We start from the raw sequence: 21591 nt of genomic DNA on the forward strand, positions 1-21591 counted from the left end.
CGAACAGCAGTTGTGACTTTGGACTGACACTTTTCACACTGTTTCTTCAGTGCTTTGTTCTAGAAGGCAGATTTTCGTAGCTTAATCACCTTTAGCTGTGTATCTTTGCTCTTCTATGAATGTACAATTTTTAGTATAATCTGTTTCTTTAGATCGTTCAGAGAAATCTGGCTTTTGCCTTAAACTTTGGTTTCTCTTAGGAAAGCAGATGTTGGGGGCATCCAAGTCTCAGCTCTGTTGAGGCAAGTCATTTCCAGGCGATAGCTTCCTTTTCTGTGATTGAAGAACTTTATCAAAATCATCCCCAACATGCACTTCAATCACTGAACCTCCTTTTTTAAAAACACATGATATAAACAATTGGGGGAGGGGAAAAACATTTACTTCTTGGGGGACACTTCTTCTACTGAAAAAACAGCAGGCCAGACAGAACCCTTTCAGTACGAACCTGGATAGGATTTGTTTTTAATCACTAAGTAGATAGCTGAGCTAGCAAGAAAGTGAGGGGGTTTCTGAGGCAGACCCCACACAAAGCACATATCCAGAGGATTAACAGTGACAGAGCTGCCGGTTGCACCAAGGACATTTGTCAGTCCCTTGTAGCCTAAAGATTTCTGGGCTCTGAGTCTTCACGAGGTTAGGAACTTTGATCAGGACCCAGAAAGGAAACCCAGAACCCAAAAGTGGCCCCCTCAGCAAAAGGGTGGACTGGACAAAATCCCCACCTCAGAGAAAGAGGAATCCGGCCCCACACTGCTGGCTCAGGTGTGCAGGGGAGGGTCTTCGAGAAGCTCGTCCACAAGCAAGGGTGAACCAATCCACACTACCTATGTGGTTTGGAGAAAAGCAAGCTGAGAATTCCAAGCAAACTCCAGCTGGTAGTGGCCATGAGTGCCAGACAGGCCAGCACCAGTTCTCCATGGATGAGCTCATCTTAACACCAGGCCTCAATTATTCCTTCTCCCAGAGAGAGCGCTAGGAGTCACGTGTTCACAAGTGAACATAGGAAACAGCCGCTGTGATGAGAATCAGAAACGAGTCAGACTTGGTGGAATTAGCAGGTGCACTATATATATGTAGAATATGTTTGAAGAACTAAAACAGAATAACTAAAATGGGGCCAAGGATCAAGAGACGTCAAAAGTAACCAAGTGGGTGTGAACAACAAAAACTATAAAACATTCCACACGTCCGTAGCTTTCGTACCTCATGTTTTTGCCCTTTTTCTGGAGCCTTTGCCTTTGCCTTGCTATTCCCTTAGTGGGTGTTTTCATCTATGAAGCCCCTTTCCCAGTCATTTTCTGGCCAATTTACTCTTCTCTTCCTGGCTGCTCACCCGCAATGACTACTGGCCTGTGGTGTCATTTTCTGCCCCGGTTTTTCTTGATCTCCCTGTCTGCATTCAGCCTTTTCCTCCAGCTTTACACCCCCTCTCCACCTGCAGTGTTTCCTTTGCATCCTTTTCTTCAAGTCTTGCTCTCATTCTTTTTCCCTCTCAACCTTGGGATCAAAATTCAGGCTCTTAAGCTGAGCTCTCACTCATAATTACAGTAGCTGTAGGATGCCGGTCCTCCCTGTATTCTCCCTATACTAGGCTATTTAGATGAATTTCTTGGCAATTAATGAAATTCTACTTTGACCGAAGGAGCTGTTTTGAGCTATGTTCATGAGGTTAAAATCTGCCAGACAATAAGGTGATTTTAAAGCAGCAGAGTCTGAAATGTCCTGCCAGGCCTTTAAGGCTTTGGACATTCTGAATGGTGTTTGGCTGGACTTTAAGAAAAAAGTCAGGTATTGAACTACCACTCATGGAGCTGAATGGCTGAAAGTCCACACGAAAACAGTATAAAAGCATATATAAAGAGCAGTACGCAAAAGCCATCTGCCTTCTTGCACATTTATTTATTTATTTTTAATTTATTTATTTGGCAGTGCCGGGTCTTAGTTGAGGCAAGTGGGATCTTTAGTTGCGGCACATGGGATCCAGTTCCCTGACCAGGTATCAAACCTGGGCCCCCTGCATTGGGAGCGTGGCGTCTTAGCCACTGGACCACCAGGGAAGTCCCTGCCTTCTTGCACATTTATTGGGAGCTGTGGAGGTGATCTGACTCCCTAGGTTCTGAAAAGAAAATCAATTCAAGATACTGTTCTCGGGAATTCCCTGGCGGTCCAGTAGTTAAGACAGAACTCTGCGTTTTCACTGCCGAGGGCCTAGGTTCAATCCCTGGTTGGGGAACTAAGATCCCGCATAACGCACAGCCAAAAAAAAATACTGTTTTCAGTGGTACATTAGTTAAGAGAGGAGGGGTGGGAATTACCTCATTAGAAGCTCTCTCACTTGGTTCTTTTGCATTCTAACTGTTTCAAACTTCCGCCTGCAGTATATTGCGAAAACCACCCAGTTTTCTAGAATGATCAACTCTCGCAATATTTGTGCACGTAAGAGACTCATTTGCCTTAAGATGTAAATATGAACAGATTGCAGCAAAATGTCTACAGCCTTTCATTCAGAAAAATCTTAGCAGGGTCAAATAGGAGTCTGAGAACTCAAGCCCCTTGTTCACAAAATACTACACTAAATATCTATGTAGGGGTGAGTATTTAATTTCTGGGCCAAATCCTATTACATTTGTGTCTTGGATTTTGGTTCTGATTGTTTTTCCTTAAAAAGGCATGCAGGGACTTCCCTGGTGGCGCAGTGGTCAAGAATCCGCCTACCAACGCAGGGGACACGGGTTTGATCCCTGGTCTGGGAAGATCCCACATGCCGCAGAGCAACTAAGCCCGTGCGCCACAACTACTAAGCCTGTGCCACAATTACTGAAGCCCGCGAGCCTAGAGCCCGTGCTGCAAAACAAGCCACCGCGATGAGAAGCCCGCGCACCGCACTAGAGAAAGCCCATGCACAGCAACGAAGGCCCAACACAGCCAAAAATAAATAAATGAGTGAAATTTTTTAATAAGACATGCAAATTACAGCATTCTAATCTGTATAGGGACCTTTGAGGTCAGCCCTTCAGTATAGGGAAGAATTACTATCTGGAGTTTGAGAAGGTGATAGGAACCGTGCAAATTTGAATTGGTGTGAAATCTGTCCGTTGTCTTTTTTTTTTTTTTTGTGGTACGCAGGCCTCTCACTGCTGTGGCTTCTCCCATTGCGGAGCACAGGCTCCAGACGCGCAGGCTCAGCGGCCATGGCTCACGGGCCCAGCCGCTCCGCGGCATGTGGGATCCTCCCGGACCGGGGCACAAACCCGTGTCCCCTGCATCGGCAGGTGGACTCTCAACCAGTGCGCCACCAGGGAAGCCCTGTTGTCTTTTTTTGTTCATCACTGTGTGACCTTGAGTGAGTATGTCCATCCTTTCTTTTTACGTTTTTTCAAATATATACGAAAGTCAGTAATATAGTAGAAACAATGGTTGCCAGGGGCGGGGGGAGAGGAGAACAAGGAATGACAGCTGATGGGTACGGGCTTTCTCATTGGGGTGACGAAAACGTTCTGGAATTAGTGGTGATGGTTGCATAACTCTGAATATACTAAAAAAACACTGAATCGTACTTTTGTGGTATGTGAATTATATCTTAATAAAGCTGTTATTTTTTTAAATTCAGTATCAGCAGTACAGTACAGTGAATCCCCATGGACTCATCACTCAGACTCCCCAATCTTCAACTCACGCCCAGTATTGTTCTACCTATACCGCTATCTACTTTCCCCTTGAATTATTTTGAATTTTCAAATTTTATCTGTAAATATTTCAGTATATATCTCTGAGAGATAAGGACTTTTTAAAATGCAATCATAACATTTTTCCGTCTCAATATATATGTGGAAACATTGAATCTTGGTTTAATAAATTCCCACTCTGGAAACATGAACCTCAGCCTTAGCTGGACAGTGCTTGCCTCTTCCTCATCTGAGGTGCTACGTGGCCCATGGCCGCCGACACAGAGGAGCTGCTAGAGCCAGAAGAAAAAGCAGGAGGGAAGAGGTGCACCCAAGAGAAACACCCAGATTCACATTTAACAACATGGAGATCACCTGCTATTTTGCAGCGGCCTTTGCCTCATAAATATCACCTGTTATATGCATTGCAGTGGTACTACTTTAATGATTTGTCTCATCTGTAAAGACTAACAGGATAAAATACTTCTGTTAGTCCAGGGTCTATACGGCTCTGCCCCAGCTTCTCGTACCTTGCCTTCCTCGTGAAGCCTTCCCTAAATTACTCCCCCACTCTCCCATCTCTGTCCTCCTCTCTATGGATCTCCACCTTGAGCTTGTTGCCAAGCCAGTTTGTGATTGTTCTATGCGATCACTGTTCCCTCCCTGTTAACTGCTCCCATCAACAGCATGTCAATCACTTGGCACTGCAAGTTAACTTCCAACACTGGTAACAATTTAAAATATAGGTCCTGGGGACTTCCCTAGTGGTCAGGTGGCTAAGACTCTACACTCCCAATGCAGGGGGCCCAGGTTCAATCCCTGGTCAGGGAACTAGATCCCACGTGCCACAACTAAGAGTTTGCATGGTGCAACTAAAAGATCCTGCATGCTGCAACTAAGACCTGACACAGCTAAATAAATATTTTTGAAAAGAAATAAAATAGTCTCAGCCAGAAGTCAGTCAGCTATTTCTACCTGTAAATCCTTCCTGGTGCTCAGACTTGTAGGGGCTACATGTGGGATAGCCAGCAGACAAGACAGTAAGTGCTGTAATCACAGGAGAACGATGAGAGAGACAGCCCATTGGAGGTGGAAGCTGAGCCCCGCTGGGAAGGATGGGTACCAGTTTGTTTATGTGAAATAAAAGTGTGAACATGCCTAGCAAGGAATCTGCTCTCCTGTAGGTCCTCTCTGGATGTTTAGTCTGAACTTAAGGAAAGTGGAAAGACTTAGCAAGTCATCCTGAACTGTGTGAACTAGTGTGGCATCAAGTGGGTGGGTCGGTGAGATTTGAGAGATAATGTATTGATAAGTACTCAGCATAACCCTGCTGCAGAGCCAGCACTCAAAGACCAGGGGGTGAGTATGGGGGTCAGAGCAGGGGGAAGCGGAAGAGTGCACCTGACGGGAAAGATATGGGACGAGGTCCCTTGGGCACGCCCCCCGCCCCCGCTGGACTTGTTTTCTCCGGCTGTTGCAGGGTAAGTTTTAGGGGGCAGGAAGGAAGAAACACTGACCGTTATCACAAATTTGTCCTGGCGGCCTCTAATCAGAGAAATATGCTTGGTCTGTCCAGGGGGAGTTGTTCCACAACGTTCAAGGGATGAGAATGCCGTGCGTTCGTAAGTAGGAACTTCACCCTGTAAAGCAGAAGACTTTTTTTTTTTCGTTTTGCGGTTCCTTGTAGCAAATGTGTGACAATTTATACTTATAGACATCACACATTGAGGAGTGAGTGTGGCCTGGATTTCTGGTCTCCCTTCCTTCACCTCTTTTCTTCTCACCCTTTCCAGAATGTTTGCCTGCTGGGAGAATCATTCTGACAATTTCCTGTGCTGTCAGCTCCATAGAATTCAGTTTCTGAGAACCAGCCAGAGGCATGCAGTGACATTGCGTAACCACCTCTGAAGTCAGAGATATCAGCCGTGGAGCTCAAAGGAGCCGTTTCACACCAGCAACATGAAAGGAGCTAGCATCACGGACGGGGCGCCCAAGGTGAGTGGCGGGGCTGTGTGCAGAGGCAGACGGAGCAGCCTGTTTGGGTTATAAGGACAGCGGCCGATTTCAGGGCTGAGTTTCTGATGAAGTCAAAGATGAATACCAGTAACATTTAAGTTTGAGAGGAGTAAGTTTCACGTGAGTTTAAGTATAGAAACTATATGTGCCGTAAAGCTCCTGACCAGTCTGACTCAGAGATGGTTGCAAATTACTTTCTAGCAAAACCCAGTTTACGCAGTTGATAACACAACCCATCCCTTTGTGTCCATTCACCTTCTAACAAACTTCTGAGCGAGACATGGGTCTCTGCCCCAGCCCTGAGTCCTCAGCGGGTCTTCCTCATGCTGTTTTCACGTTACCTTCTGTACTGACATGCATGCGTGGAGCTCAAGTCTGTGACAGGAATCAGAAAGGATTTGCTGTTTAGAATGTTGAAATGGCTGCTAAAAGAAAACTGCTTGGACACAAGGAAAAGTGAAGGTCAGGGTTATTTTGCTACATCTTTTTAAAATTTTAAGTAGAACAGGAAAACAAAATGAAACAATTATGAAATGGGGAGCTTGCTTATATGATTAAATAGGTGTTATTTATTATTATAATAACAATAGGTGTCACTGGTGGAATGTACAGCTGAATAACCCATGACAGTCTCTCTTATGTAGATTGCTACCCTAGAATTTTGTACCTGACTATTTTCTTTGAAAAATTTTAAACCATTGGGAAAATAGGAAAAAATTCAGTAAGCCTGTGTATATCCTTTACCTAGATTCACTGATTCCTGGCACTTCGTCACATTTGTATGTATCTATTTGTATATATTTAGACACAGGCTACAATCACATTTTCCAAAAATCCAAAAACATCCTTTCTAGCTTTTTTGGCTGTTATTATTTCTTTGCATGTTTATTTGTTTTTTTTTTCCAACCCAGGACTCATTCCAGGATCACACATTTTGTTTGTTAGGTCTCTGTCATCCTTAATCTAGAACAGTCCACTACTTTTTTTTTTTTTTTTACATCTTTATTTGAGTATAATTGCTTTACAATGGTGTGTTAGTTTCTGCTTTATAAAAAAGTGAATCAGCTATACATATACATATATCCCCACATCCACTCCCTCTTGCGTCTCCCTCCCACCCTCCCTATCCCACCCCTCTAGGTGGTCACAAAGCACCGAGCTGATCTCCCTGTGCTATGCGGCTGCTTCCCACTAGCTATCTATTTTACGTTTGGTAGTGTATATATGTCCATGTCACTCTCTCACTTCGTCCCAGCTTACCCTTCCCCCTCCCCATATCCTCAAGTCCATTCTCTAGTAGGTCTGTGTCTTTATTCCTGTCTTACCCCTAGGTTCTTCATCAGTCTACTACTTTTTTATTTCTTTCATAAAACTGACATTCTCTATGGATATCCAGATTTTTTAACGATTTATCCTTTTTTTTAATGGGCCACTTATTCTGCCCAATTTCTATAGCACTTTACAATGTGTAATTGTAACATGTATATGTGTAATTAACATGTATATATACATATAGCATATATTTGATAGTCCCAGCATCCCCATGAATTTCTATTATTGATATTATACAGATAATAACAGCTGACCCTTACTGACTGTCCATCTGTCAGGCCTGGTGCTGAGTGCTATTCTTGCTTTTTCTCATTACATCCTCTCGACATCTCCATAAGGTAGACATGTTACTCTTATCCCCATTTTACAGATGAGGAAAGTAGGATTCATTGACTTGCCAAGGCCATTTGCTAGTAAGTGGAATGCCAGGAGCCAAACCCAGACAGACTGACACAGACCCAGACTTAACCAGCTCACTATATGCTGACCCTTAGGCCAGAGGTCTGCAGTCTTTTCATAAAGGGCCAGCTAGTATTTTATGCTCTGTGGTCCACCTCTGATCTCTGGTGCATATTCTTGTTTTTATTTTTTATTTCTGGCTGCACCTCGGGTTTCGGGATCTTAGTTCCCGGACCAGGGATCAAACCTGGCCCCCTGCTGTGGAAGATCAAAGTCCTAACCACTGGACTGCCAGGGAAGTCCCTCTGGTGCATATTCTTTTTTGTTTTTACAACCCTTTAAAAATATGAAATCATTCTTAACTCTTGGACTGGTCCTGTGGATTTGGCCCACAGGCCCTAGTTTGCCGACCCAAGTCTTAGATGAATGATGTCTCAGCTCGTACGGATGCACCCCCTACCCAGTTACAGCAGCACCAGGGCGAGAACCCAAATCTTCCATTCCTAGTGCAGAGGCAACTGCAGTTCATGCTTTCTTGGGTATCCCTACAGAACTGCCAATGCACATATAAGATAATATGATTTTTTAAAAAGGTTTTTCAAGAGCAAGAGCAGTAACTGAACAACTGTTGAGCTTCTTGTCTTTTACGGTGAACAGTACATATTAGAGCTCCATCTGTTTTAGCACCACTGAGCTACCTCAGTATTTTCAATGCCTACGTTGTCATTTAGGTGCTTTTGATTAAAAGGTAACAGTGCTTGAAGGAGTCATACCATGTGAGTGGTTCTCAGCATTGGTGCATCTGACTTTAAAGCAACCCTAACTTTCAGTTAGGGGCACCCAGACTCCTTTCATGCCCCGAGGTCAGCCTGTGTACGTCAGGTGGTGAACTGTGCCTGCCCTTTCAGGCTGTTCCCCAGTGTTGCTGCTTGACAAACAACCAAGAGTTCCTTGTCAGTAGAATTTCACCTTTGTGCACAGCGGATTTTGTGTAATTGTCTGACTTTTATTAGGTTTCCGCAAACTGTCTTACAAAATGAAGAGAAAACTAAAAAATAAACATGGTGGTATTAGAGCTAGGAAACACTGGTCTCAAACAGTGTAATTGCAAAAGGTAGAGACCGTCGTGTGTTGCCAAGGTGGTAAATCTAACATCTCATTGGACTGTAGCTGATTGACTCCATGTTCAACTCCATTCATGAAAATTAGGAAAATTAGGTCTGAAAGACAAGATGAGTAACTGGTTTTACTATATGTAAGTCCTTGCTTTGGATTTTTGGTTGTTTCAAAAGTGCCTTATTTATGAAAATAGAGTCTGCACGTATTTTAGTGATTCGGTCCCGTTTGTTGCACAGTGTGTTTACTTCTGAGCGTATGTGTCTGTGTGTGCAATGCACGTGTCCACACCATTAGAGGTGATGCTGAAAATAGCATCTTTGTGTACAGGCGTCTTTGTCTCCCTTGGAGTGAATGGCCAGGAAATGAAAGAGGAATCCTGGGTCAAATAAGCATGGTATTTTGTTTTCCGTCACTTTCTGAGAACTTCTAAAATTTGAAAACTTAGTTTCCATAGTATTTTCTCTACAATCTATATTTTCTCTCTTTTATAAATAGAGCCATAGGCTGTTTTGCTCACTTGGTTTTCTGAAGGGAGTTTTCAAACCAGGTGTCTTTACCATGTTACTGAAGGGTGGATGTTCCAGAGCACTGATCAAAATAATATTTATGTTTTAAGAACGCTTAAACGTCCTGAAATGTTCTCAACATTTCAGATTCAGCTTCAGTTAAAAAGCAAACATCCTGTGGTCCTCTTCCATCTCAACTCTGAGTGGGATGGTTCTAGATTCACTCAAGGAGGGTCTAGGTAAAGACTTAGAATAAAAAAAAAAAAAATCACCAACACGCCCAGGGTTAGTTTAGACCCTGACAGGCTGCAGTGGCATTGGATGACTCTGCCGCTCGCCAAGACTCTCTGCCCTGGTGCTTCTGGGCAAGAACGCTCGGTGAGGCTTTGTTTGTGAATGAGGAGCAATTTCAGGCTCTCCTTGTACCTTTAAAGCTCTCAGATGGTAAGCAAGACACTTTCAACTCAGTCTTTGTCGAAGAAGGGCAAGTGTGATCACGGCAGGGAACTCACCATCACCCACCAGGCCCTGCCGCGTGCCACTCCCACCAGCTCCCACCACCTCAGTTCCTTCCCCTTCTCCCTTGCTGTTCCCGACCTGGGAATGCTCCTCTCTCCCTGTGGCTTGACCACTGGGTCCTCCCCTCAAGCATCTCCCCATCCAGAGGCCTCTCTGGACCACCCTGTCTAAACCACCTCCCTTTTCCACACCCATCCCATCATTCTCATCATCCGTGTCAGCCTCACTTAACAAGATTGGAAATTGTCTTGCCTTTGTTTCGCCCTTTGGAAGGTCAGCTCCATGAGGGACAGATCTGGCCTTTCTTATTCAGTGCTGCATCTTTAGTGCCTACAGCAATGCCTGTACATAGTAGGTATTCAAGAAACACTTTGGTCGGTGTGCATGTGTGAATGAATGGGAGGTTACCTGGAGTGCAGATAGAGAGCCCTTGCAACATGGCCATGAGGACAGGAATAGTACTTCCTGCTTACCAGATGTCTGGGAACAGAGGTCACCCCTGACTCTCAGCTCTTCTAACCCCTACTTGGCCCCATCCTGACCCGCCTCTCAACCTAGATGCTTGAGAATTACCTGCCTTGTTCTCCCACGGTGAGATGTTGCCTTAGATCTGAGCCTGTGCAATTGAAGTCACGGCCACAAGGACCTGTGGTCTCCCTCTGACCTCATCCAGCAGCCTCATCCCTTCACCTGCCTCCCAAAGCAAAACAAGTAACCACAGCACCCAGCTTGAAAACACAACTCATGGTCCACTGTTTAGCCTCTCACCCAAGACAGAATCATTGAGCTCTGGGGGTTTGGGCGATCAACACAGAGCCAACATTCCCGTGGGATCAGACAGTTGGTAAATAAGTAAATGGACACAATGATCTCAGGTGCTGACAACTGCCCTAAAGCAAAGAAAACAGGGCTTCCCAGTGGCGCAGTGGTTAAGAATCCGCCTGCCAACGCAGGAGACACGGGTTCAAGCCCTGGGCCGGGAAGATCCCACATGCCGCGGAGCAACTAAGCCCATGCTCCACAACTACTGAGCCTGTTGCTCTAGAGCCTGAGAGCCACAACTACTGAGCCCAAGTGCCACAACTACTGAGGCCATGAGCCACAACTACTGAGCCCGTGTGCCACAACTACTGAAGCCTGTGTGCCTAGAGCCCGTGCTCTGCAACAAGAGAATCCACAGCAATGAGAAAAGCCTGCACACTGCAACAAGGAGTAGCCCCAGCTCGCCGCAACTAGAGAAAGCCCCCGCGCAGCAACGAAGACCCAACGCTGCTATAAATAAATAAATAAATTTATTTATATTTTTAAAATTAGTATAAAAATGAAAAAAAAATAAAAAACAGGGTGACCTGATAGAGGTGATCCACAGAAAGGGCCTCTCTGGAAACCAGAATGATGGGAAAAGCTTTCCAGGCAGAGGGAACAGCAAATGCAAGGGCAGGAAGGAATTCAGCAGAGCAGAGCATCCATGAAAACGCCAGTGGTCAGAGCAGAGTTAACAAGGGTAGAAAGTGTCAGAAACAAGATTCGAGGGGTAAGCAGGGTCTGTTCACATAGGGCCTCGTCGAAGCTGTAAGAACTTTGAAGTGCATTCTAACTGCAGAATGCACTCTAACTGCATTCAAACTGCTACTTTACACAAGCCGCTGGCCTGTGTAAAGTAGGAGATAACATGGGCTGATTTACGTCTTTTAAGACATCTTAAGGCTGCCGTGCACACACAGACAGTCGGTAGGAAAGAGCAGAAGCGGGGAGGTGAATCAGGAGACAAGGCCAGGGCTTCATTTTCCATTTTGGATGGTACCATGCTGTTCTCAACGCACATGGAGAAGAACCGTTTGCTCTGTCTTTTGAAAAAAATAAAACATTTGGTGTTTGAGAGTGTCAGGAGATGTGATCAGAAAGAATAGTAAGTAAAGGTATAAATAGCTTTTATTGAGGTACATGTGCTATATGCTTTATTTTTTTAAGAAACAGATGTTTCTTTTCCACCAACTTTATTTCCATTTTCTTTCATTCATTCCACAAATATATTGAGCCAGACGCTGCTCTAAATGCCACAGAAGACAAAAGTCATCACTTTTCTCAATATTTAATAAACTGTCATTAGCGTTAAAAGTCCATTACCTTCTATTATTCTTTCCCCTGTTCAATAACCTTTATTCTCTCTTTTTTTTTTTATAAATTTATTTTTGGCTGTGCCGGGTCTTCGTTGCTGTGCGCGGGCTTTCTCTAGTTGCAGCGAGCGGGAGCTACTCTTGGTTGTGATGCGCGGGCTTCTCACTGCGGTGGCTTCTCGTTGCGGAGCACGGGCTCTAGGCACGTGGGCTCAGCAGTTGTGGCTCGTGGGCTCTAGAGCGCAGGCTCAGTAGTTGTGGCGCACAGGCTCAGTTGCTTCTTGGCATGTGGGATCTTCCCGGACCACGGCTCGAACCAGTGTCCCCTGCGTTGGCAGGTGGATTCTTAAACACTGTGCCACCAGGGGAGTCCATAACCTTTATTCTCTTAACATTGTATTTGCTATAGAGCTCACTTTGTCGGGGGAGAGGGTTGCAGAAAAAAGGCCAGACAGAACACCAACTGCTTATACTACAAGTTAAAAATGTTGCCAGGAGACTTTTCAAAGGAGAGTGGCCTACATGATAATGGAATGAGGAAGCGACCTTAGAAATGTGTGTGGTCATGTTGGAACTGTGATGACTCAGGGGGGAAATGACAAGAGCCTGGAGGGGAAATAACTTCAAAGGAGGAAGGTGGGAGGCTGGTAACAAAGAAAAAAAAAAGATACCACTACAAGTGATATTCGAAGACTCCAACATGAGTTGCAAAAAGGGGAAATAAGTATTTTTGGAACCATTTCCAAACGTATTGCCCATAAACCATGTGTTTATTGGAATGGAAGAGGGCTCCTGTGTGCACATGGCAAGGACAGAGATAGGAACAAGAAGGCGGAGTGCACGCCTGCGCCTGGGACGGCATCTCCTGGCTCTTTGCAGGGAGGCTTTGCCAGCTCTTAAAACTCCTCTAGGAAATGTTATTCTTGGTCAAGTCTGGGCTCTGCATCGGGCCCACTCACTCCAGGGTGAATCGATTGTTCTTTTTCTTTAAACCCTTGCTTCTCCTTAGAATCAGGAGCAGTTTTGTTTGTTACACGTTTGTTAACAGGCAGCTTGTCTTTTGGGGCTTGGAGGGGGTGAGAATTGGGGTAAGAAAGCAGTAGGGTGCCTCTCCCTTGGAGACGCTTGCCATCTAGTTAACAAAAAGTAAAACGTACCTGTGGAATGTTCTCTTGGGCTCAGAATTTAAACTCAGAGGAGGCTGAAAGGAAATGAGAGTCAATTACTAATAGCGAGAATGTCAAGTTGCTTCTGTCCTACGCGGATGTTTCCCAACATGGAGGGGATCAGCAGCCCTGGGGAAATCAACAGGGACAGTTACAAAGCACATTCTCTATAACCTTCCTTGTGGTGCTAGCAATGGGTTTATCTGTGGCTCATTATTGACAACAAAGTGAATAAACCCAGTGAACTGGAATAAATGCCCACCAACAGACTGAGAGAAGAACTTAAAGAACAGGTGGCTCGTTGCTTTCCTAACACCCCCAAAAATGACCCTAACAAATGGAGAATTCGGTGAACAAGTATGAACTTTCACATTTCTCTGAGATCCAGTAAACAGCTTGGACCAGTTTTGAATTCTTCCTGATCAATCAAATGGAAAATAATCACACCCTGCAGGGACTTTGACCTCATTCATACAAGATGATTTTAGGTGTGGTACACAGATAGAACATTTCTTAATGTTAGCTCTGTATTTTAATGTGCATTGGAAAAACCTAAAAGTAGCTCATCAAACTTGTAATTTCATAGATCATATTGCTTTGGGAGACTGTTGTTTTTTTTATTGGCTTAATTTAATATTTTCCTTAAAGTTAAAAATGTACAGACAAGCACATGGATATGACAGGAAGCATGCAGTTAATAGACACACGAAGTTTAAGAAACACAGTCTTAGACAAAGCTTTCTCCTAATTGGCGGTGGTATAATTGCTTCAGACCAATCAAAGGACACGAAACACCTTCTTTCGTCTCCATGCCTTTGATCCCCTTTACGCTTCAAAACAAGAAAAAGGGAAGGAAGGAAAAGATGAGAAAGGAAAGGATCCCACCTGTCATTTTCTTTAATCCCTCTGATGGCTTTCATGAAGTAGGAGATAAGAGCAAGACGAAACAATGCAAAATGCAGGGAGTTGCAGCTGGATGGGAACCCTACACTTTCAGATGAGGATACTGAGGCCCAGGAAAATTCTCAACTACTTGCCCTCCTCCCTCCATGTGTTTCTCACAAGAGAGGGCTGAATTCTCAACCACTTACCTTGGCCCAACATTGCTTTCAACTCCTCTTTTCCCCAAACCAAATATCTGAAACAAGAATTCAGAGACTTGTCTAGCAAGGAATGAACTTGGAGGTGGGGATGGGGTTTGGGGGATGGATGAATAAATATGCTTGATCTCTAGGGCACTACAAGCTACAGAAACAGGTCCATGGTATAACATGGACCTGTCTTGGGCCACATCCAAAAATATCAATTACTTAGAAGACCTGGGAGATCTTTATTGTTGCATCATTTCAACCCCGGGCTTAGACTTAACAGAACCTTGTTCACCTTCCTCCCACCAGCACACGTTGTCAGACATACAGTAGGTGCTTAATAACTGTCAAATCAGTGAAGCACGAAAAGTGCATTTTAGCAAGGGTCCCATGAATAGGGGAAGTATATTCAAACAATATACCTTCCAGTAGGACCCAAACCTATTGGAAACCACAGTATTCAGACATCAGGGAAGAAAATGTTTCATTTCCATTGGGATTTTTTTGGAATTTTTTTCTGACCACAGCCTCTTTCTCAAAGTCTCATTAGTCGGCAGTGCCTTCTGCGGCTACCCAAGTCCCCGTGGCGAGAGGCCTTTTCATCTGAACCATTAGGAAGAATTCAAAGCTGGAAGGATCAGAGTTCAACATGATCATGGAGAAATCAGTTAAGGTTTGTGCGTGGTCACAGACTAAGCCATGGTCAGGATCATTTTTAGAGGTGTTGGGAAAACAAGGAATCCTTCTTTTATTCACGTTTTTCTTTTTCTCTTATATCCCTTCTCATTTCCAAGTTCACCAGGCTTATTCCCTTCTTAGTCCCCAGTGCCCACAGCTAAGCCAGAGACAATGGCTATTTGCATCCAGATGGGTGGAAGGGAACCGATGTGTTATGTAACCAGCCCCTACCTTTCCTACCCATGGCTGTTGGTTTCAGCCCAGATCTCTCACCCCACCCCCGGTAGGGACAGCTGCAGAAAGAGCAGTGCTCAGGCACAAGTGTTCTAGACCCCAAACCTCACAGCATGCCAGCACCAACTACTACAGGAGTTCCCTTCTGAAGTGATTTCTGCCAGTGTTTTCCAGGGTATGGACTAATCACCTTTAAAAATAATTTCTTTAAAGGATCAAGACGAAGGTGAATGTGAGTATCTGAGTTTCTCTCCCCTGGAATCCATTTCCTGCAAGAGTTCAGTTGCTTAGGACTCAGAGTGAACTGTGTAAATGCATCCATTACTTGTTATTCTGCATTTTTTCCACTAAGTTAAGGAAGTAGGTAATGATGTTTCCCAAGCAACTATCCCATCAGTGGAAATTATCAAAAGTTGTTTTATGTCCCACGTTTTGAAGCAAAAAAGAGAGAAATTGAATTTTGTTTAGAAAGCTCTATTCTACTCAATTAAGTTTTGGGTTTTTTTCGTTTGTTTTTTTCTTTTTTTTTTGCAGTACGCGGGCCTCTCACTGCTGTGGCCTCTCCCGTTGCGGAGCACAGGCTCCGGACGCGCAGGCTCAGCGGCCATGGCTCACGGGCCCAGCTGCTCCGCAGCATGTGGGATCTTCCTGGACGGGGGCACGAACCTGTGTTCCCTGCATCGGCAGGCGGACTCTCAACCACTGTGCCACCAGGGAAGCCCTAAGTTTTTTTTTTTAAAGCTTAAAGGTGACTCTAAATATAAAAGTAATCTGGAAAAAGGCATTTCAGTATCTCAGTTAAATGACTTCAGATCACTTTCTACACATTCTGGAGCCTTTTAGTCTAGAACTTTTCAACTTTGTCAGAAGCAGAGCTGAAGCTAAAACTCAGTTATTTTCTAGCCTATCTGGCAAATTAATATTAACCACAAGAAAGACAGCAGTTTTCCCTCAGCCTCTCTCATTTAACTGCTTTGCTAAGTTTTTTATAAAAATAGCTCCAAGAGAAGCAACTCTTCTTTATGCTGTGGGATGATGCAAGAAATTACTTAGCTGTCACCTCATTTAAAAAAAAATTCTAAGTATTTCTGAAAATGAAATGCAGATCATTGCAGCCGAGCTGTGTCAAGTTCTACAGCACCATGTTAGGCATGACACATTAAAAGGAAATAATTTAATATAGTTGCAAATCTCAAGGCAAGTTCTGGTTGTGAAATATTACCATTTTGCTATGTTAAGTGACTCGGTTCCCTGTAACTTGTGGAATTTTACTTTTCAATGTAAATGTGGCTATGGAAAGCTACTGAAATTCATGAAAGGAAAGAAAAGTTAACTTAGAGAAGAGAAAGAGGAGGAGGCCTGATGGCCTGGTGGCCCATCTCAGCTGCAGACCTCATAATACAGTTCCACGTGGAAGGAAAGCAGCAAGTGGTTATCCCAACGCCTCCCCCAATGTTACGCGAGTGCAAGGCACAGCTGCAGTGTCCTGCGGCTGCTGGTCCTAATTTCTGGTCTTGGGAACAGTCCCCTCATGGGGGCCCCTCCCACCTGGCCCAGGTATTTGTGCCCAGGACCATGTCATTCTGCAGCTGACCACAGGGGAGGGGGCATAGTGGTGGCAAAGGCACCCGGCCTCTCCTGTTTACCTGGAGACTTATTCGATGCCTCTCTAACTTACCTGGGCCAGACCAGAAAAACCCTTAAAGCTTCACCCTACCTAAACTTCTGTGATTCTTAACACACCTACCGTTAGACCCTGTTGCCTTTAAGTGGTAGGTTGTTGTTGCCTTCTCTGGATGTCGTCTGTGGCCCTACTCTCAAGGAGCTGGGGAGAAAAAACACAAAATCAGCTGGTTCTCAACAACTGTCCAAGCACTTCTCAGCATTTTTCATGCTGTAAAGGGTCCTCTGATGGATGGGCAATGAGAGTCCCATCAATAGTGTGAGTTATCCTGGAAGTACACAAAGGGTTTCCCCAGATGCCAAATGCTTTTATGTGGCAAAATGCTTTGGGCTGAGATGAAGACTGACTGGGTCAAGGTTCCCTTCTATCAAATCTGGGAGTAGAACAAGCTTAAGTGATCATGGCAAGCAGGAGCTCAAGTTCACCAACGCAGAAGCAATTCTCTTCTAACAGAACAGAATCTTTTTTAAACACTAGATTTGTATATTGAAAAAGCAAAACACATACATATGGCTTTAAAATTTCAAACTGTACCAATGAACATGGACTGAAAGCATGTTTTCCTTTAATCCCAGAGCTCTATAGTTTCCTGGTCTCCGGTTCAGCTAGCCAGAGGGGGGCTTATGATGACTTAAGTCATCTTCCAGAAAGATACTGTACCCATAAAAGCATACATGGGGACATACTGTCTGCACAGTTTCTCATCTTGCTTTTTAAAATATTAACCCTTGGGAATTCCCTGATGGTCCAGTGGTTAGGACTCCACACTTTCACTGCCCAGGGCCCAGGTTCGATCCCTGGTCGGGGAACTAAGATCCCACAAGCCACGTGATGCGGCCAAAAAAAAATTAATACTCTATTTTAGAGAATGTTCCACTTCGGCTCATTTAAACTCTACCCCATTATTTCTAATGGCTGTATAGTATTCCATTACACAAATGTGTCATTATTTACCAGTAATTACATTGAAGCCATTTCCCAAATTCTTAATGGAGAATCTAATTCTGATCCTCTAACCATACAACTTACCCAACTGAGATAAAAATGTTTTTATCAGCTTACCATGCCTCTCTCCAGAGGCACACTTTGTCATTTGCTCATCCATCGAAATGCACATGCCATCTCACGAAGGATAGCGTGCCAAGCACTATGATTTGTAGGCTAGAAGGGCAGACTCCAGGGTCAGAACTGCCTGTGTGCCAATCTTGGTTCTATTCGCTGCCCTCCGAGCAACCTTGGGCTAACTCACTCACCCTCTCTGCGCCTTAACTTTTCATCTCTTAAATGGGACATTAGTAACAGTCCCTGCTTTATGGGATTGTGACTATCAAGTGAGATAGTCAATGCTAATTACTTCCCCCAGCACGTGAAACAGAGTTGAAAAGCTGTGAGCAACCCTTATTAATGAGGCATTGGCTACATAGAGAACAACAATACAAACGTGACTCAATATGCATCCGAAAGATTAGAGAGGATTTTTTTTCTCTTTGATTAATTATGGGAACTTAATATCAGTTGACACATACAGTGTGTAAGAAGTCTGCGTTGTAAGTGGGGAGCCTTCCCAGACAGCCCTTGCTGTGACTCCTTAAAGCCTATTGAGCCCTCCTTACCTCTCCCCAGATTGCCTTGCAGAATGCTGTCACCCATCCACATCTCTCATTAAAAAAATGTCATGTGGATACTTTGTTTCTTCCTCAGGGTTGTCCTCCTTCCTCTGTCTTTCTTCCCTTTTTGGAGAATGTGGGTGGGAAAGGGAAAATGGAGGTGGTGAGGGGATTTTTCTCATGCTCTTAGAAACTTTATTTCTCTCTCTCTTCTCTCGATTTTGTTTAACATAATGCACTTTAAAATATGATGGAAAATAAACATTCACGAGCCAACAGATAGCAGCATTCTCTCTGCTTTGATCTTTCTAAGCCTATCTATGTATTTATATAATATGAAATACTTCCAAGTACATTGAAGGAGGGACCTTTGTCTTTAAAGATGATCAAAGAGCTTTCTCCGTTCTGCATGTGCTCCTATGTTCTGAGTCTGGGCTCAGCAACCTCATAAAAGATGTATTAGAGAATATCTCATTGGTCTCAAAGGAAAAGTTCCTACATCCAGGGAAAACCTTCATGAACTTCTTATGTATAACTATTCTCTCTCATGGCCCTCAGAGGGGGAGTATCAATCATGCCATCACCTCCCCCTAAAACTAACTACTACTTCCAAGAATTCTTGGAAGTAAGTCATGGAATCTGTGAGAAGGAAGCTAAAATGCTAAACATGGATGCTTTTCAAAGAAGGATTTTAGTAGAAGAAGAATGCCCGTCTTGTTAATGGGGTTCCACGATGTCGTACAGAGCAGGGACCCAGCAACGGCTTTCTGCTCAGGGTTCCTTCCATATCTATGATCTCTATCTCTTCCTGTCTGGGACGCTTATTTATTTACTACTTCCTGCTGTGAGCTGGTGACCCTGTGGTATGATTTACCTTCCCAAGGAAATGAAGATTTTCTGGCTACTTTAATGGAAAACATTCCAGGATCTCTACTCTCCTATCCCCTGGCCACTAACTCTGTCATTTCAAGAATACAAGAGTCTGGGGGTGGGGGGAACACTTGTGGAGGATAAAGCGTGGAAGAAGCAGGATTGGGTCGTGATGCTGATCTGACCCTTGTGAAGGGAAAGAGGGGAGCAAGCAGGGGAGGGTAGAGACAGCCTCAGACTGTGAGCATTTTGCACATAGTCTTGGATAACATAATGGGGGGTGGTGGTGACGGGGTGCTTCAGAACAGATTGCCCATTAGAGGAGTCCTGCACTGGGCAGAAATGCTCCAGCCCCCGCTTGTTAACTTCCAGTTTGCAAAGGAAACCAGTGTGGGGCCTCTAAGAGCCCAGCAGTGGGCTGGACTCAGCCGCAGAGTACTTCGTTTGGCCCAAGTAGTCATCTTTTGAAATCTGCCTGAGCGTGCCGCAGTCTCCACCACTCCCAAACGTCTGACACCTGGCCTGCCTCCCTGACATAATACTGCTTGCCCGGCTCCTATGACCATTTGAGTTTGCCTCTCCTGCCTATAGATGTCATTAACCCAGCTCCTTCTAAGTTTACATGCATCTAGACTTCAGCAGATTAGAGTAGGAAATTGACTTGGACTTGGGGAGGCTGTGCACTGAATTGACAATAGCAGGCTTCAGAGTCCGACAAACTCGATTTTGAATCCCCACTCTACTGACTGCTGCTGTGTGACCTTAACCTCTCCTAGTCTCGGGCACCATAAAGCTCTAAAATGAGGCCAACACAGCAAGTGAGCCCCCCACCCCCACCCCATCCAGCTCGAACACTGAGTTTCTGCAGCTTTGCTCTTTCAAGTGAACTGAAGGAAAGTGGAAAGTAAAGCAGGAAGGCAAGCCAGGCTCTTGGAGAGCCAGCATGGGGCAGTCACTGAGGACCTGTGCCCACCCTCCCGGCCCAGAGAGGGGATGACCATCCTGGCGGTGGGAATGATGCAGAAGCCCAAAAAGAGGCTTCAGCAGGTGGCATTTCTACAGGTTCATCTAATGTGGTTCTGCTTAGAACTGTAGCTGCTGGCTCTTCGCATCACTGCAGAAGACAAAGTATGAGAACCAAATCTGTCTCTCTGCATCTTACTTCCCTTGGTCCACAGCGCACCTCTCTTCCCTTCTCTGGCAGTTACAATCCTGCCCTTCTTTCAAGACTCACCTCAGGGTTGCCCGCAATCCCTTGCCAACTCCTCCTGGCAGTGCTCCTAGAGCCAACTGCCACCCTCATCTGAGCCTCAGGCATCTCCCGCCTGGACTGGATCACTAGCTTTGGCTTCACACTGGCTCCGTGGAATCCCCTTTCCACCCAGCAATCAGAGATAAACATCAACCAATATGGAAACCAAGCCCCAGGTTTTTGTTTACTTCTCTCCAGACAACCTGGTCATCTTTCAGGTTCCCCGACTCACGGTGCACTTCGCATAGACACACAAATTCAGTCCCTCCCTCCCTCACCCACTTTTCTTCCTCTGACTGGATGATTTTTCCCCCTTTCTTGATCTGACTAACTTCTACTCACTCCCAGATTGCAACTTCCATGGCCCGTTTCTCAAGGGAACATTCCCTAAGCCCTCATCCATCCCCACTTCCCAACTGCACTCATAATTCCTCATAAATGTCTATATCTTCCTTCATTTCACTTAAGAGAAGTAGAAACCCTACGTTTATTTCTGATGTGACTGGAATGTGTCTCCTCTGCTAGGACGTACCCCAGTGTGAGATCAGGAACTGTTTTGTTCACCACTGTATCTCTAGCAGAGTGCTGGGCATATAATCGACGCTCAATGCAATCTTGATGTATGAATGATTGAATGAATGAATGAATGAAGCTAGCTAATTACTCCCATGACTCATTGCTGATTCAGTATAGATTAGCACATTGCATCTGGCCATTGTGTGAACGTCTCCCCAGAGAGGGAATCTGTTGTTTGCCTTCGTTTCCCTAGTCTCCTTTCCCTTCTCCCAACTGTTGTATGAAGATGGGCATTTGGGGGAAATGTCCTTTTTGGAAGTTGGTTAAGAAGGTTTCTTCCGTTGTACCTAGAACCTAACTGTCTTTTTTTTTTTTTTTTGCGGTACGCGGGCCTCTCACCGTTGTGGCCTCTCCCGTTGCGGAGCACAGGCTCCGGACGCGCAGGCTCAGCGGCCCTGGCTCACGGGCCCAGCCGCTCCGCGGCATGTGGGATCTTCCCGGACCGGGGCACGAACCCGTGTCCCCTGCATCGGCAGGTGGACTCTCAACCACTGCGCCACCACGGAAGCCCCCCTAACTGTCTTTGTGCCCAAAGAGAATAAAAATATAAACATATGCCCTCTTTCATCTCTTAAATATCTACACGAATGTTTCCAAATTATCACCCTGTTAAAAAATAACTCGGGAGTGGCCTCAGTGACAATTGCAGTAGTTATCAGGATGCTTTGCAGTCCTCGTCAGTCCCTTCCATCTGTTGTCTGTAAAGTGTTCAGTGCAGTGCCGGGGCATTGGGTTCACGATGCCTGTTTGCTGTGGCTGC

At 44.9% G+C, this 21591-nt stretch overlaps 1 protein-coding gene across 1 annotated transcript in view; it reads left to right on the plus strand.

Annotated features, from left to right (window-relative positions):
* The first annotated feature begins 5627 nt into the window (after positions 1 to 5627).
* The window catches only part of CASS4 (Cas scaffold protein family member 4), a 44115-nt gene continuing 28151 nt past the window's right edge, over positions 5628 to 21591 (plus strand). The window contains exon 1 of the mRNA XM_065893313.1: positions 5628 to 5663. Within this exon, the coding sequence (XP_065749385.1) occupies positions 5628 to 5663 (36 nt within the window). The remainder of the gene's footprint in view (positions 5664 to 21591) is intronic.

Source organism: Phocoena phocoena, chromosome 15, assembly GCF_963924675.1.
Source record: "Phocoena phocoena chromosome 15, mPhoPho1.1, whole genome shotgun sequence".
In the NCBI taxonomy this organism is placed as follows: domain Eukaryota; kingdom Metazoa; phylum Chordata; class Mammalia; order Artiodactyla; family Phocoenidae; genus Phocoena; species Phocoena phocoena.